We start from the raw sequence: 17016 nt of genomic DNA, 5'->3' as shown, positions 1-17016 counted from the left end.
ACACTCGGTAACCTGAGAAGCACTCCAGTCCCTAGTATTTTCACCGATCCAATTTGAGGTTCATTATAGGTGTAACCTGACAGGACTGGGCACATTTCACATTTTAAAGAGAAATCTGAGATATTCACTTACTGTCATAAGAGGCTGATCCTGCAAGATCCTCAAGAGTTTACATCTTTCCCTAACCCACATATAAGAAGCCAAGAAGAATTCTTGGTTCATAGATACAAACAGTGAAGAAAATATACTCGCCATTCAAGGTTCATTTGGGTTTAATATGACAAATACTCAATTACTTTCTCCAAAAGAAAGTCTTAGGTTCTATTAAGGTAATCTGGAAACAACTACCCTCACTATCCTCTACTGGGAGTCACTAACATCAGTAGGTAACTCAGAAACTTGTTCATTCTTTATACTCACTTAAAAAGGTAGATGCTTAGGGAGTTTATTGGTCCCTTAAAGAAACAGCTCAAGTCCTCTTGTCCCTTAAAATACTGTTTCCTCAGGTTTTCTAGCCCTTAGCATCACTTTCCCATGCAATCCCCCACTCTAACCTCCACTCCTAGTCTTTCCAACCCATTCCTGGTAGAAAGCAGCCTAACCAGGAAAAAAGTGAAATTTCACATGCCCTAGATAAATATCTGCACCTCTTATCTATGATATCAAATCAGCATTTTTCTTCACAAGGGAGAAAGCCTATCAAAAAAAGGTTTCCAAACTTTCTCAGGTCACAGTACGCCTCAGAAATTTTTTTCCACGGCATCCCAGGTTCAAAAATATTAATAACATTTCCATTTATTAAACATATCCAAACAACTTAATAAATATTTATATCCTATGAACTTTAGGACCTGTTGGGCACCACACTACTTCTCAAACTTTGGAATCCAATTGGATACCACCATCCTCATCTATTTTCTCACAGTACTTGCTTATCACAGCAGAGTCAAAAACTCTCCTTTGTAAACATAACTTCATCAGAAAGAAGGAATGTGGTGATTTAATGCTGAAACCCTGAACTACTCCAGCTAGTAGTTAGGGCAGTGTCCTACAGATGTCCCTCTATTTCCCTCAAATATTTAAAATATCCGACATCAGTCCCATGAGTTTGCTGCAGCAACCCAGTGCTCTCTGGTACACAATTTGGGAACCAAAGCCTTTTAAGTTTCCAGTCCCCAGTAGAACAACCCCTATAAAAACTACATCACAGAGCTTTTTACATACGTCTAGTTAAATTCTAAATTAAACATACATCTTTAAATTAGGGTATTAGAGGAGAACTTACCTAAATCAAAATCATACATACAGTAGGTCATCAAAATGTCATGAAGCAAAATCAACCCTGGATTATCTTGACCTTCATAAAACTTGTTTGTTCGATCTGTTCTGTTAACATCTTTTTCTGAGAAAGAAAATCACATATTTGAAAACCTTTAGAATGACAGATTTTTATAAAGCTCATATCTTACAAGTAGAGTTATTTTTCTTGTTATTAATTTTACTCTCTTACTAAGCTTTTACTTAATGAAAAAGTTCATCAAACTCCATTTCAGATAAGCAAAAAAGCTAACATTTTGAAATTTTTTTCCAGTCAGTCCACCTCCTCTTGGGTATAGTTTAAAATATTTTTCAATTTTTACCTAAACAGAAACCTTTCAATTGAATAGTAGGAAATATTTTTGATTAATTAAAACCAACACCAAGTATTAATAGTTCACATTAGTTAGCAACAAAAATGCCAGTCATGAACACATGTGACAGGCAGTAGTATTTGAAAACAGTAATGAAAAAAGTTAATATGCAGTCAAGTGTAATCAAAGAGATTTGTTTTCATAATTGCTTCATTCATTATAGGAAGTATTATGTTCCATAATCATCTTTAGGACAAACTACTTCTGTATTCTCAATATATATTATTCAGTTTATAAAAGCAATCTATTTTAATTCTGAAAAAATGAAAATCCATTTTTCTGAAAATGATTTTAAGACACTAGAAAAGATCCGGAAACATCACCAGAAGTGTATCTCAAATGGTACCTGCTGCTGCTGCTGCTAAGTCACTTCAGTCGTGTCCGACTCTGTGCGACCCCATAGACGGCAGCCCACCAGGCTCCCCCGTCCGGGATTCTCCAGGCAAGAACACTGGAGTGGGCTGCCATTTCCTTCTCCAATGCATGAAAGTGAAAAGGGAAAGTGAAGTCGCTCAGTCGTGTCCAACTCTTCCCAACCCCATGGACTGCAGCCCACCAGGCTCCTCTGTCCATGGGATTTTCCAGGCAAGAGGACTGGAGTGGGGTGCCATTGCCTCTCTGACAACTGGTATCTATTAGATGCATATTGCTGTGAAAGACCTTACAATTAAAAAGGCACTCCTCAAACTTGAATCCCTCAGTAAATTAAGAAAAAATAATGTAAAGAAATTTAAAGTGATTAACCTACTCTATAATCAGTTTTGTTTAAAACTAATAACTGTTCTCTTCCCCATCCCTGCCCCGTAAATGGAATAATCTGAAAACATTCTCAATTAACTGTTGTGAAAAGATGAGGAGGTATTTTACAACAAAGCAGAATCTAACACAGCATGAGTTTAGATTCTGTAAGCGTGTTTAAAAAATCATAAGAACAACAGTCTAGCTTTCTGCTAAAACATACTACACTTGATGCAATAAATATAAGCACCTATCTATAGAACACTGTGAAGACATTTTCAAACAAGGAAAAGCAACACCAATCATGCTATAACAGTCAAATTTCATTTAAAAACATCTTTCATTCTCATATCATGGTTGATAAAGATAAGTTATTTTTATTAACTCAAGTACAATTTACATAGTCATAATGCCAACATAGAATTTCTTCCCTTACAGGTGTTTTAAACACAGTAAAAAATTATTTGTGCCATCAAGAACTATCTGTTAATTCTCTCCTCTTGAGTATTTAGTAGACATGCCAGGCAGAAAACAAAAAGGTATCAAAAATGATACAAGGGAAGTGTTTCTAGAAAGAAAATGAGCACTGAATTTTTTTTAAAGTCCTCATTAAATCCAACTCTAACCTGATGCAGCGAAGGCTGAAGAAAGCACAACTACGCAGACCGGTCTGTCTTACATTCACCATTTCTGCCCTCAAGTGGATCCTGCCTGGCAATCACGCTCTACTTCCCTCATGCGTCCCCTTTCTTCTCGTATTATTTTATATCTTCTCCTCTCCCAAGCCTCCAGTATGCTATCTTCCCCCCACACCTCAGCTCTGAGGATCTTGCTTCCTATCTCTGAGAAAATGAAAGTTATCCAAAGAGAACTCCATAGATTCCTACTACTTTAACCACACAACAGCCTCTGGACCCCTAGTCTCCCTTCTCTCTCATATTGCTACAAAGCTTCCATGATTGTCGCTACAACCAAATCCCTCCTCTGGTGCACAAAAGCCATGCCCTATTGGCTACTCAAAGATAGGGTCCCAGTTAATTCTTGCATCGTTTTATAGTTTCATTCAGCAACCATACAATTGCTTCTATCATCATAAAAATCTTTCTTAATCTCACTCTTCCCTCTAATTGTGGCCCCATTTTCTCTGGTTACAGCAAAACTACCTGAAAGAACTGTACATATTGTCTCCATGTCCTCTCTTCCCATTCCCTCTCAAACTCACTCCAATCAGGTTGGCACATTCACCACTCCACCAAAACTCCTTTTCCATCAAAATTTTTAGTGATCTCTTTATCACTCTGCTTAACAGTCAATCCAAGTTTTCATCTTACTTAACATTCCAGTCACTACTTTCTGAAATGCTTTCAGTTGTTCAGTTCAGTTACCCAGCCGTGTCTGACTCTTTGCGACCCCATGAACTGCAGCACGCCAGACCTCCCTGTCCATCACCAACTCCCAGAGTCCACCCAAATGTCCATTGAGTGGGTGATGCCATCCAACTATCTCATCCTCTGTCATCCCCTTCTCCTCCCGCCCTCAATCTTTCCCAGCATCAGGGTCTTTTCAAATGAGTCAGCTCTTCGCATGAGGTGGCCAAAGTATTGGAGTTTCAGCTTCAACATCAGTCCTTCCAATGAACACCCAGGACTGATCTCCTTTGGGACTGACTGGTTGGATCTCTGTGCAGTCCAAGGGACTCTCAAGAGTCTTCTCCAACACCACAGTTCAAAACCATCAATTCTTCGGCACTCAGCTTTCTTTATAGTCCAACTCTCAAATCTATACACAACTACTGGAAAAACCATAGCCTTGACTAGATGGACCCTTGTTGACAAAGTAATATCTTTGCTTTTTAATATGCTGTCTAAGTTGGTCATAACTTTCCTTCAAAGAAATAAGCATGTTTTAATTTCATGGCTACTATCACCATCTGCAGTGGTTTTGGAGCCCAAAAAAGTAAAGTCAGCCACTATTTCCCCATCGATTTCCCATGAGGTGATGGGACCAGATGCCATGATCTTAGTTTTCTGAATGTTGAGCTTTAAGCCAACTTTTTCACTCTCCTCTTTCACTTTCATCAAGATCAAGAGGCTCTTTAGTGCTTCTTCACTTTCTGCCATAACTCTATACATGGACATCACCAGATGGCCAACACCAAAATCAGATTGATTACATTCTTTGCAACCAAAGATGGAGAAGCTCTATACAGTCAGCAAAAACAAGACTGGGAGTTGACTGTGGCTCAGATCATGAACTCCTTATTGCCAAATTCAGACTGAAATTGAAGAAAGTGGAGAAAACCACTAGACCATTCAGATATGACCTAAATCAAATCCCTTATGACTATACAGTGGAAGTGAGAAATAGATTTAAGGGACTCAATCTGATAGACAGAGTGCCTGATGGACTATGGACGGAGGTTCGTGACATTGTACAGGAGACAGGGATCAAAACCATCCCCAAGGAAAAGAAATGCAAAAAACAAAATGGCTGTCTGAGGAGACCTTACAAATAGCTGTGAAAAGAAGAGAAGCGAAAAGCAAAGGAGAAAAAGGAAAGACATGCCCATTTGAATACAGAGTTCTAAAGAATAGCCAGGAGAGTTAAGAAAGCCTTCCTCAGTGATCAATGCAAAGAAATAGAAGAAAATAATAGAATGGGAAAGACTAGAGATCTCTTCAAGAAAATCAGAGATACCAAGGGAACATTTCATGCAAACATGGGCTCAATAAAGGACAGAAATGGTATGGACCTAACAGAAGCAGAAGATATTAAGAAGAGGTGGCAAGAATACACAGAACGACTGTACAAAAAAAATCTTCACGACCCAGATAATCACGATGGTGTGATCACTCCCCTAGAGCCAGACATCCTGGAATGTGAAGTCAAGTGGGCCTTAGGAAGCATCACTACGAACAAAGCTAGTGGAAGTGATGGAATTCCAGTTGAGCTATTTCAAATCCCAAAAGATGATGCTGTGAAAGCACTGCACTCAATATGTCAGCAAATTTGGAAAACTCAGCAGTGGCCACAGGACTGGACATGGTCAGTTTTCATTCCAACCCCAAAGAAAGGCAATGCCAAAGAATGCTCAAACTACTGCATAATTGCACTCATCTCACACGCTAGTAATAGGCACTAAGTAAATATTTATTAAATGAATGAATATATGATTGTTTAAAATAATCAATATGATTTCTAAAAAGACCCCTGGTGATTCTAACATGCAGTCAAAGTTAGGAAACAATGCTCTAAAGACTCGGATTCCTGCCTCTCTTTTATTCCCTAGGTGATATCATCTATTACCATGGATATTTATATTAATAATAACCAAATTTATATAACCTACCCAGACTACTCCAGATTACTGCCAACTGACATTCCATTTCTATGTCCCACCTTAAGATATATATGTAAAATCTAATGCAATTTCACTATACCCCATACCAACAACAACTCCATGCCAACAACACCACTATACTTTGCCAACAAAGGTCCGTCTAGTGAAAGCTATGGTTTTTCCAGTAGTCATGTATGGGTGGGAGGGTTGGACTATAAAGAAAGCTGCATGCCGAAGAACTGTGGTGTTGGAGAAGACTCTTGAGAGTCCCTTGGACTGCAAGGAAATCCAGCCAGTCCATCCTAAAGGAAATCAGTCCTGAATATTCATTGGAAGGACTGACGCTGAAGCTGAAACTCCAGTACTTTGGCCACCTCATGTGAAAACTGACTCATTTGAAAAGACCCTGATGCTGGGAAAGAATGAAGGTGGGAGGAGAAGGGGACGACAGAGGATGAGATGGTTGGATGGCATCACCAACTCAATGGACATGAGTTTGAGTAAACTCTGGGAGTTGGTGATGGACAGGGAAGCCAGGCATGCTGCAGTCCATGGGATCACAGGGAGTCAGACACGACTGTGCAACTGAACTGATACTCCATGCATCTCAGTGAGTAGCACCACCAAATGATCAATTTCTCAAGCCAAGAAACGTAGTCCCATCCCTGATTTCTCACGAAGTCTTACCAATTCTATAATAAAATATAACCTGTATCAATCTATCACTCTACATCTCCACCACCACCATCTCTTGTATTGGAGTCATTACTACGAAGTGGTCTCCCTGTTCCTACTCTTGATTCAATCCAATTTACATACAGCAGAAAAAAATGACTTTAAAATATAAATAGGATTTTACTTCAAATACTTGAACAACTTGAACTCTTCATATTTAAAATAAAAGTCACCTTCTTGGCATGATCCAGAAGGCCTACAGATTATCTGCATATTTTTTTTTTCTAAATAGAATTCAGGGCTTCCCTGGTGGTCCAGTGGTTATGAATCCACTTTCCAATTTAGGAACACAGGTTCGCAGGAACACAGGTTTGATCTCTGGTCCAGGAGGATCCCACATGCTGCATGCAGAGCAGCTGAGCCCTGTGCCACATCTACCGAGTTCACGCTCTAAAGCCCAAGAGCCGCAACTACTGAAATCCGTCTACCTAGAGTCTGTACTCGGTGACCAGAGAAGCCACCACAGTGAGAAGCCCGCACACCACAACAAAGAAGAGCCCCCACTCTCCACAACTAGAGAAAGCCCACGCGCAGCACCGAAGACCCAGTGTGGCAAAAATAAATAAATTAAAAAAACAATAATTACAGAAAATTTATACCAAACAACAACAAAGAGCTTCTGGTAATTCTTCCTAAAGCCCTAAGAAATATTTTGAGGACAAAGTATGACAGGAAAAAAATGCTTTTAAACGAGTGCATTATATACTTGTATTAGTAAAAAGCACAGTATAGTTGAAAGGCCACTTAAGAATTAGATCTGATTATGAAATCATCCAGATATGGAACGATCCAGATAGATGACTTAAGATAATTTACTAACCTTTTCTGAGCTTCAATTTTATTTCATTATCTGCTAAAAATGAGAAAATTAGACTAAGCTTTGTCTCAATTCAAACTACATAACAGGCATTTAAAGCATCTAAATTTTTCTTTTAATTTCATGAAAACAGTGAAAACAGGACATAGGAAAGAGTGAGAAAGGGAACAAAGGATGGCATGTGGAAGGAGAGGGCTTAAAACACTGGGTTTGTTTTTCTCTAAGATCCCTTTCACTCACAATATTTCCAAGCAGGAAGGAACAGTACATTATCATTTTCCCTACTGAAACAGAAAATAGCAGGAGGTTTCAGGTGAAAACTTCAGATACCCCATTCCTCAAGGTCTTGAAACTTTTGCCTTAACCAGAGGAAGGATGTGGTTTACTCTGGTCTAATTTATTTTTCAGGAAAATAAAGATTTTTTTCAATCAAAGATCTCAGCATTTGTCTTTACGTCTACAAAAGCTGCCAAATCAGTCTGTTATGCTGGGATTCTTAACTATGATTTAGAGAAATTTTTCTTTCATGGGATGATAGTGATGATCATGGTGGTCAAAAACATCCCTCAAATCTTTATTTATAAAGCTACAGATACACAAAACCAAATGTAAGGATTTTACAAGTAAGTTTCACTACTATCAAAAACTATCCTAAAATTATATAGAGGGCATGCAACAAACAGTAAGCATCAAAACTGGGTACTGCTCTTGTTAACTATATGACTTTGGACAAGTCAATTTATGCTCTCAGTGCTTCCGTTTTCTTATCTGTAAAACGGAAGTTATGAACTGAACTTGTCAGGTAAACATGTACAGCAGTAACTATGGACACCTTCAGCAACTTATACCAACCTAGCCTTTATCATAAGAGACAGACAAGTCAGTAACTGTTTGGTGAAAGTTAATGCTTTTAATGTAAAATTCTATCAAGTATCTCTTCTTCAGAGAATAAATATTCCCAGATGAAGTTATTCAGTTCTTAAATACTGATAAAGATTTACTATGGAGTCATTCATTTGATTAAAAAATAAAATATATGTATATTTAAAGAAGGTCTTGAAGGATACAAACCAAAGCCTCTTAACCATTGCTGTTTTCTTTGAATGACAGAAACAAGATTTTCATTTCATTCTCTTAGGCTCATCTATAGCTTCTAATTTTTCTATAATAAACAAGGTATTTCTGTAATGAGGAATACCACCATTTTTTAAATGAAATTAACAAGCAAATGAAGTTAAACATTTCTTTAATTCATGCTTTGGAACTCGAAATATATTAGTACCTATACTGGCTGCACTCATATTCCTACTGGAAGAGAGACAACCAAGAATATTAAACACACATTTTAATTTATTTTCCATTCTGATTTCTCTCCTTTTTTAAACTATAGTTGACTTACAATATTGTATCAGTTTCAGGTATGTAACATAGTGATAATATTTTTATATATTATACCCCATTTAAAGTTACTACAGGGTAACAGCTACATTCCTCTGTACTGTACAATATGTCCTTTTGCTTATCTGTCTTATACACAGTAGTGTGTATCTCCTAACACCCTACCCCTATCTTGGCCCATCCCTCTTCCCTCTTCCCACTGATAAACACTAGTTTGTTTTCTACATCTATTATTCAGTTTCTGTTTTCTCATATACATTTGGTTCATTGTATTTTTTTATATTTCATATATAACTGGTAACAGATTATTCATCTTTCATCTTTCTCTTATTTCACCACATATAATACTCTCTAGGTCCACCCACACTGTTGCACATGGGAGAATTTCATTCTTTTTTTATGGTTGAGTAATATTCCATTGTGTGTGTGTGTGTGTGTGTGTGTGTGTGTACACATGCCACAACTTCTTAACCAATTCATTTGTTGTTGATGGAGACGGGTTCCTTCCATACCTTGGCAATTGTAAATAATGCTGCTATGAACACTGGGATGCACACTGTTTTCATTTTCTTCAGCTTTATACCTAGGAGTGGAATTGCTGGATCATACGGTAGTTCTATCTTGAGTTTTTTGAAGGCCTTCCATATTGTTTTTTATAGTGACTGCACCAACTTACATTTCCCATCAACAGTGTACAAGGATTCCTTTTTAATCACATCACCAACATTAGTTATTGGTCATGTTTTTAAATGATAGCCTTCTGTCAGGTATGAGGTAGTATCTGTGGTTTTGATTTGCATTTCTCTACTGGTTAGCACTACTGAGCATCTTCTCATGTGCCTGCGGGCCATCTGGATGTCTTCATTGGAAAGTATCTATTCAGGTCTTCTGTCCATGTTTTAATTGATTTTTGGGGCCGTTTATATATTTTTGGGTATTAACCACTTAAAGGTCCTATCATTTACAAATATTTTCTCCCATTCAGCAAGCAGGCTGTCTTTCTTTTTCCATGCAATAGCTTTTAAGTTTTCTTTTTTTTTTTTTTTGAGTAAACTAGTCTATTTTATTATTTGATTTCAGCTTTTGGAGCATTTACAGTAAGTCCACAACTACCTGAAAAGATTAAAATTTAAAAATATGGAATGCTTCACGAATTTGCGTGTCATCCTTGCGCAGGGGCCATGCTAATCTTCTCTGTATCGTTCCAATTTTAGTATATGTGCTGCCGAAGCGAGCACAGCTTTTAAGTTTTAATTAGTCCCATTTGGTTTCCTTTGCCTTAGGAGACAAATAAAAAAAAATAATGCTATGATTTACATCAAAGAGTACTCTGCCTATGTTCTCTTCTAGGAACTTTATGGTTTCACATCTCACATTTAGGTATTTAATCCATTTTTAGTTTATACTTTTATATACGGTGTGAGGAAATGTTCTAATCCGTTTTATACACAGCTCTTCAGTTTTTCCAGCACCATTTACTGAAGAGACTATCTTTTCTCCATTATATATTCTCTCCTCCTCTGTTGTAGACTAACCAACCATGTGAGTTTGTTTCTGGGCTCTCTATTCTGTCCCATTGGAATCTATGCGTGTTTTTGTTTCAGTACCATGCTGTTTCCATAAATGTAGCTTTGTAGTATAGTCTGAAGTCAAGAAAGCATAATACCTTCAGCTTTTTTTTTTTTTGTCTCTTTCAAGATTACTTTGGCTTTTTTTTTTTTTTTTTTACTTTGGCATTTTGGGGGTCTTCTGCAGTTAAGATTATTAATTTTAGGATTATCTGTTCTAGTTTTGTGGAAAATGTCACATATTTTCACCATCCCCCCTCTCCTTCTGGAACTCCCATAATGCAAATGCTGGTATAGTTCAAGTTGTCCCAGTGGTTCCTTACGCTGTTCATTTTTTTTTGTTTTTCTTTTTGCTGTTCTGATTAGATGATTTCCATTATCCTTTCTTCCAGACCATTTATGTGCTCTGTATCATCCAGTCTACTATTAATTCCTTATAGTGTGTTTTTCATTTCAGTCTGTATTTTTCAGTTCTGATTCTTCTATTTTCTGTGTTATTACTCATAAAAACGCTTTGAATTCTTTATCTGGTATGCTTTGAATTCTTTATCTGGTAAACTGCTTATGTCTGTTTCATTAGCTGTTTTTTCAGGGGTTTCCTCCTACTCTTTCAATTGAAACAAATTCGTCTGTCTTCTTGTTTTGCTTAACTTTTACCTAATCTCACAGAGGAACAGCTTACGGGTGTCACTGTGTGGGGCAATCCATATACAGTCAGCCTGTGCCCATGGCTTTGGAGGGAGAGCTGGATTCACCTGAACACAGGTCACACTTTCCCTGAGAGCATGATGGTAGCTATCCCCTTGCTGGGAGGTGCGGCTCGAGGTGGAGGGGCCGGGGCCGAGGCCAGGTATGAGCTGGCTGTCTGACCGTCTGCTGTCACCTCCCTCTCAGGGACAGGGTCAGGCCTCAAATTCCTGCAGCACAAGTCCCGGGGCTCAGTCTGAGCGGGCTCTCTTCCCTCTAAGTGTGTACCCTACACACCTCTCCCAGAGGGAACAGTGCTAAAACAAGAGGGGCTGGTGTGGGCACTCCAAGTGTGGGTGCACGGGCTATCGGTCCCGCAAAGGTCACAGATCCAGACTGCTTCTGATATTCTGCCTGTAATGGGCGCCCCCACCCTGCTCATACGCTGCTTCAGGTCTGAGTTGCTTCTGTATCTCACAGCCTGTCTCCCAAGCAGGACTATAGAGTGTCTGTTTAGCTCAGGCCAGGACGTGCAAGGGTGGCTATGGGAAGCCCACCAGCCACTCCTGCAGCTTTCAATCCACCCTCTCCACCCTGCCTCAGACAAGCATGCGCACCCTCTTCAAGGGCAGAGTTCAGGCTTCCTACAGGCCTCCTGTTAGGCCCACTGGCCCTCCAAGCAGCCAAGGAGGCTCATCTTTCAGTGCTGGGCCCCATGACTGTGACCCAGGATGCGGCTTAACCCACTCTCTCCCCCCAAGGAGGCCCTCTGCCCATGTAACTTCCCGAGTCCTCTCCCAGCAACACAAGCTCCAACCTCATCATTTATTTTCCCTTCCTATTCAATGTCACGTATATCTTTCTCTCAGCTTTGACTGTGCAGGAGTCCCTTAGCCAGTCTCCAGTTAGTTTTCAATGAAAATTGTTCCATGTGTAGATATTTGATGTGTTTGGGGGGGAAGGTGAGTTTTGCCTCCTCTACTCCATCTTGTCTCTGAGACACAGCTTTATGACCTTATTATCTGGCCAAGTTCACAACAATGTTAGTTTCCTCAGAGGGCTAGAGAGCCAGAGAGAGGCTTGCAGCTAGAAAGAGCACCTAAATCATACTCCAAAGGCTGTCCTAGGAGGTCCGAGGTATTTTCGTGGTAAGAATCTTTGCCATAAGCCTCTGATTTCTTATTTGGGCCCTAACTCTTACTATATATCTTCATTTCTTAAATCTCACCAAAACTTCCATGCAACCCTTCCAAACATTTCCAAAATTAAGAAAAAATTACCGATAAGACTTCTATAATCTCTCAACCTCGAATTTCTTTTCTCTTGTTCCTCGCTGACAGATTTCCACTGAAGTTTCATTCTGAAGTATTCATCACTGTAGAAACAATTTTACACCAAAAGAAGTTACTTAAACACCTAAAAAAAAATTTTAATGTATCAAAGCATTTATGATGCTAGTGAGATAAATTTATAAATGACAGTAAAATGTTTAAAGTTATGATAAATTAGTGAAAACAAAGGAAAAATAAAATAACCTATGTCAAACTTTGTTTAAACTACGTGAATAATTTATGTGTGATTTTAAGGAAACATTTATTTAAATCCTTAATATCAGACCTAAAATTATTCCTGTCATTAAATACTTTAACCACTAGAGTTTCTGAATAATGACAAATATTGGGTTGGCCAAAAAGTTTGTTTGGGTTTTTAAAACCAGAATAAACTTTTTGGCCAACCCAACATAAACCTAAGGAAAAAAAAATTTTTTTTTCTTTAATGTAACATATGAGTGCCATTTTCCAACAAGTTTACTGCAGAAATTTGTTGATGTGACAATGTCTAAGACGTTCTGGCAAACATATTGAGATGAGAAAGGACTGTGTGAGTTTGAATATATACATAATCACTGAAAATGAGCTTTAAATTAAAGGTTAGACTGACAAACTGGCAATAAGTAAAACTGGACAGTTGGTCTGTATTTCTTTTTAAGTCTGATAAATTACTTAGAAACAGAAACACACTTCCAAAAAAACAGAATCAAAGACCAGTTTATAAGAGCACCAGGAAAATAATTTAAAGGTAATTAACCTAAATAGCAAATATACTTATGAACCATTTTTATAATTTCATAATAAACTATAAAAATGAATCAAGATAAATGACATGTATTTAAAAAGCTATATCTAAGTATGTTTAAAATGTAGATACAAAGGAACTAGAAATTTTTTAACCAGCTTTCAACATATTCACCAATGTAATTGCAATAATATCTCTCTAGTAAGCATTTCTGGTTTGAAATTAACTACTGCACTCGTAATGTTTAAGTTAAAAAGATGAAAATAAGAACATACTCTCAAATCCCAGTATATTACACTTTTATGGGTAAGTTACTTGGGTTTCTTTAGTAAGCATACAAAAGACCATTACTTACGTCTTTTGTTTTTGTAACCGAGTTCTTTCCTCTTTGGTACTGTCCCAAGGAAAATAACCCAGAAGAAATTTCCATGCTTGTTTTCTCAATGCATGACTAAGTCCCTAAAGAAAATATGCATATTAAACACACTTGTAAAAAATGAATGCAATACTCTTATAAAACTTGCATATAAACAGAAAAACTAACCATTAAGAGAGAGTTTCACATAGGCATACTTCATTTTACTGCACTCTGTTTCACTGCACTTCTCAAACATTGCATTTTTTAATTCAATTAAACATCTGTGACAAGCCTGTGTCAAACAAATCTATCTCTGCAATAATTTTTTAACAGCGTTTGCTCATTTCATGTCTCTGAGTTGCAATTTGATAGTTCTTGCAATATTTCAAGCTGTTTCATTATTATTATTATTTGTGGTGATTTGTGATCAGTGATCTCTGATGTTACTGTTATTAAATCTTTTTGTTTGCATTTTTTAATTAAAATATGTACATTTTTTTTCTTAGACATGACACTGTTGAACAATCAATCAACTAAATACAATACAGAGCACAAGTGTAATTTTTATATGCATTGGGAAATCAAAAATTTGAGGGACTTGCTTATCTACAATATTCACTTTACTGCAGCAGTCTAGAACCAAACCCACAGTATCTCCAAGGTAGTTATACATATGAAAATAGCTCAAGTCAGTGACTACTGCCTTGTTTTTGACTTTGAGATTCTGACGGTGTAAGCAGCTGCCAGAATACATGAACAGTGAAGAGCAAACAGGAGACCACAGAGCTGACAGCAGGCTGATAGTCTTTCCAAACCCAAACCTTACCGGAAAAGGCAGCTACCACAGAGACAACACTTCCTTCAGATCACCCACACAACTCCCCAGTAAGAAAGAGTGCCTTTCCACAGGCTTAGCAGCATAGCCCTAATACCCAACCCTCAAGGATATCACAAGCACCTCACTCTGTCCTACAGGGATTTGAAGATATCATTCATCAAAATGGAGTTCATCTCTCCAACATCTCAAAGGAAAAAGAAAATTCGAATACCAACAATTTAAAATACCAAAGTAATTACCCCTCTAAATATCATCTGCTTCATATTATCTACATTTAAAATTCTTCCTTCAGAATCAATGTTCTTAGTCCATTCTTCCAATGATACTGGCTCTCTCCTTTGAACAACAGGTCTTTCGCCCAAATCAATCTAAAATAGGAAGATAAGCAAAAAGAAGTACACCTTTAACAAACGAAATGAAATCAAAGTATATAGCAACTAAAATTAAAATACTATTACTCACACATAAGTTCTAACATTTCTAATATTTTCCCTTAGTTTCCAATGTTTAGTTTATAAACTGCAGTAACACTCCATACATTTTTCCCTCCTACTAAACACACAAATAACTGAGCTATAAATTCAGAAACAGAAAAGCATTTGCTACTTTGGGTTTCAATTACATAAGTATAGAACATTCAACATACAAATAAACAAACCCTTCAAACTAAATGGTATGCTCTATTATTTAAAAAAAAGAGAGAGTACTATTCCATTCATATTCTAAAATTAACTTTCCTTCCAAACTAAAATTGGCAGCTCTCAGAATTGATTCATGATTCATTAGCTTCACGTTGCATTTTATACAGTTTTTTATTCAATAATGTTGGTAATTTTTTTTAAATAATAAAAAAAAAGTTGGTAATTTTTAAATGCCATTTGTAAGATAAGTTCTTTAAGTGTGTGTGTGTTAGTTGCTCAGTCATATCCAACTCTTCGCGACCCTATGGATTGTAGCCCACCAGGCTCCTCTGTCCATGGGATTCTCCACACAAGAGTACTAGAGTGGGTTGCCATTCCCTTCTCCATTAAGTACTATAATTTAGATATTTCATAATGTTCTGTGTGGAGCCTAGAATTTTAACAAATTCAAAAGTCTTGTTGAACATATGTAAAGATTTGACATAATTCAAGGCCAAAATCCATCTTACTTAAAAAGAAAATATTCACATAAGAATGAAAGCCCAAGAGTAGTGTCCTGACTAGCTGCCTGTGTAGAGTACCTGGGAAAACAAAAATCTGGAGCAGAACTATGGGAAACATGCAAGGCTTACTATTTACTCACTCCTATGCACTCAATGGACTTCCCTGGTGGCTCAGATGGTAAAGCGTCTGCCTACAACGCAAGAGACCCGGGTTCAATCCCTACGTTGGGAAGATCTCCTGGAGAAGGAAATGGCAACCCACTCCAGTATTCTTGCTTGGAAAATCCCATGGATGGAGGAGCCTGGTGGGCTACAGTCCATGGGATCACACAGAGTCAGACACGACTGAGCAGCTTCACTATGCACTCAATGAAACGAACGACCTATTCATTATTATCAAAAAGTAGTCAAAGAAAAGACATCCAACACTGATGAATAGAAAAGGAAAGCAGCATAGTTGGTGAAGAAACAACCAAGAATCTGGTGGCAGGACAAGCTTGAATTGTTAGATATATTAGTTAGCAAAAAGTTATATGAAAGGATTGTGAGAAAGAAGTCAGGTATGACCAAAACTGAATTTCTATTTATCATTTAATTTCTATATTTCTATAGAAATGCATTTCTGTAGCATTAAAAAGCATTTCTCCTGCTAAAATAGAAGAGCTATATTAACATAAACTCCACTCACCTTTGTGATGACTTCAAATCCTGGTTCTTCTTGTTGATTTATCTTTAAACCTGGAATAGCATCACTAAGAAAATCTGCCATCTCTGAAGGTGGTCGCTGATGTACAGAAGGATCACTGCCTCTTAAACTATCAAAAATGTAGTTTGTGACTTTGGAAAATCCTACCATAGTTGCTGTATAAGGATCCTTTTTAATTTTCTATGTGGTAGGAAGAAAAATATTGGCACAGTTAATTCAAATGAACGATAAAAATACCTCATGATAAGCAAAAGGGCAAAGTTTTTTAAAAGGGGGGGGAGAATCAGAACTAAAACAGTATTCTAAGATTATTTTAAAATTTTGTTTCTTTCTGGGAAGAAAAATTTAAATTTTCTAAGCCAATTTTTTCATTTGGTTAAAATAGCATATCAAATGACAAGCTAACACTACTGATTGAATTGCAGATAAACAAATCATTTGCAGGCTTCATTCAATCTGCATACACCAGAAATATATGCAGTGCTTACTTTCCACTGATGAATGGCCCACAACAGCTTTCTTCTGTCTAGTAGTCCTGCCTTCACACAAAAAAAAACTTCTTAAAGTGTGCAGTACCACACTAATGTAACACAAAATATCTGACAGCTAAGTTTAAATACTCACAATATTTAAATATTAACTGACATAGTTATATATGGGTAACTCATGCCAGTAAAACTAATTTGTTCTGGACAGGGCTGTCCTAGAAAACAGTAAAAAAACATTTTTCTACTGCTAAAGTTATTTCTAAATCCCAAACTGCCTGCTTATTCATATTTAGCAAAAACAGCTACTTCTTAAAGGTCTATCTTTAAAATGATTATTTTTCATAATAAGAAAAACTGTTCCCTCACTTTTTTTTTTTAATCAGTGTTCAAGAGCTCTCCTGTCTTCCTTCCTAAAACGTCCCCACTTTATCA

The 17016-nt window shown here is 37.3% G+C and overlaps 1 protein-coding gene and 1 non-coding gene across 7 annotated transcripts in view; both read right to left on the bottom strand.

Annotated features, from left to right (window-relative positions):
* Nucleotides 1-17016, bottom strand: part of TBC1D15 (TBC1 domain family member 15) — a 72304-nt gene that overhangs the window by 15651 nt on the left and 39637 nt on the right. For 2 of the 6 annotated variants that reach the window (XM_061124618.1, XM_061124628.1), the window contains exons 7-13: nt 16585-16635; nt 16079-16276; nt 14486-14614; nt 13406-13509; nt 12255-12349; nt 7325-7357; nt 1286-1402 (exon numbers count right to left, since the gene is read on the bottom strand). In XM_061124618.1, coding sequence (XP_060980601.1) covers nt 1286-1402; nt 7325-7357; nt 12255-12349; nt 13406-13509; nt 14486-14614; nt 16079-16276; nt 16585-16635 — 727 coding nt within the window. The remainder of the gene's footprint in view (nt 1-1285; nt 1403-7324; nt 7358-12254; nt 12350-13405; nt 13510-14485; nt 14615-16078; nt 16277-16584; nt 16636-17016) is intronic. The other 4 variants (XM_061124584.1, XM_061124591.1, XM_061124600.1 and 1 more) reach the window with 4 other exon arrangements.
* LOC133049464 (U6 spliceosomal RNA) lies at nt 9851-9957 on the bottom strand. The gene has a single exon (XR_009691327.1). It is a non-coding gene; the product is annotated as a U6 spliceosomal RNA (small nuclear RNA).

Source organism: Dama dama, chromosome 3 (genome assembly GCF_033118175.1).
Source record: "Dama dama isolate Ldn47 chromosome 3, ASM3311817v1, whole genome shotgun sequence".
Classification (NCBI taxonomy): domain Eukaryota; kingdom Metazoa; phylum Chordata; class Mammalia; order Artiodactyla; family Cervidae; genus Dama; species Dama dama.
Note: the sequence above shows the minus strand (reverse complement) of the source record. Positions and strands in the feature narration are given on the sequence as shown.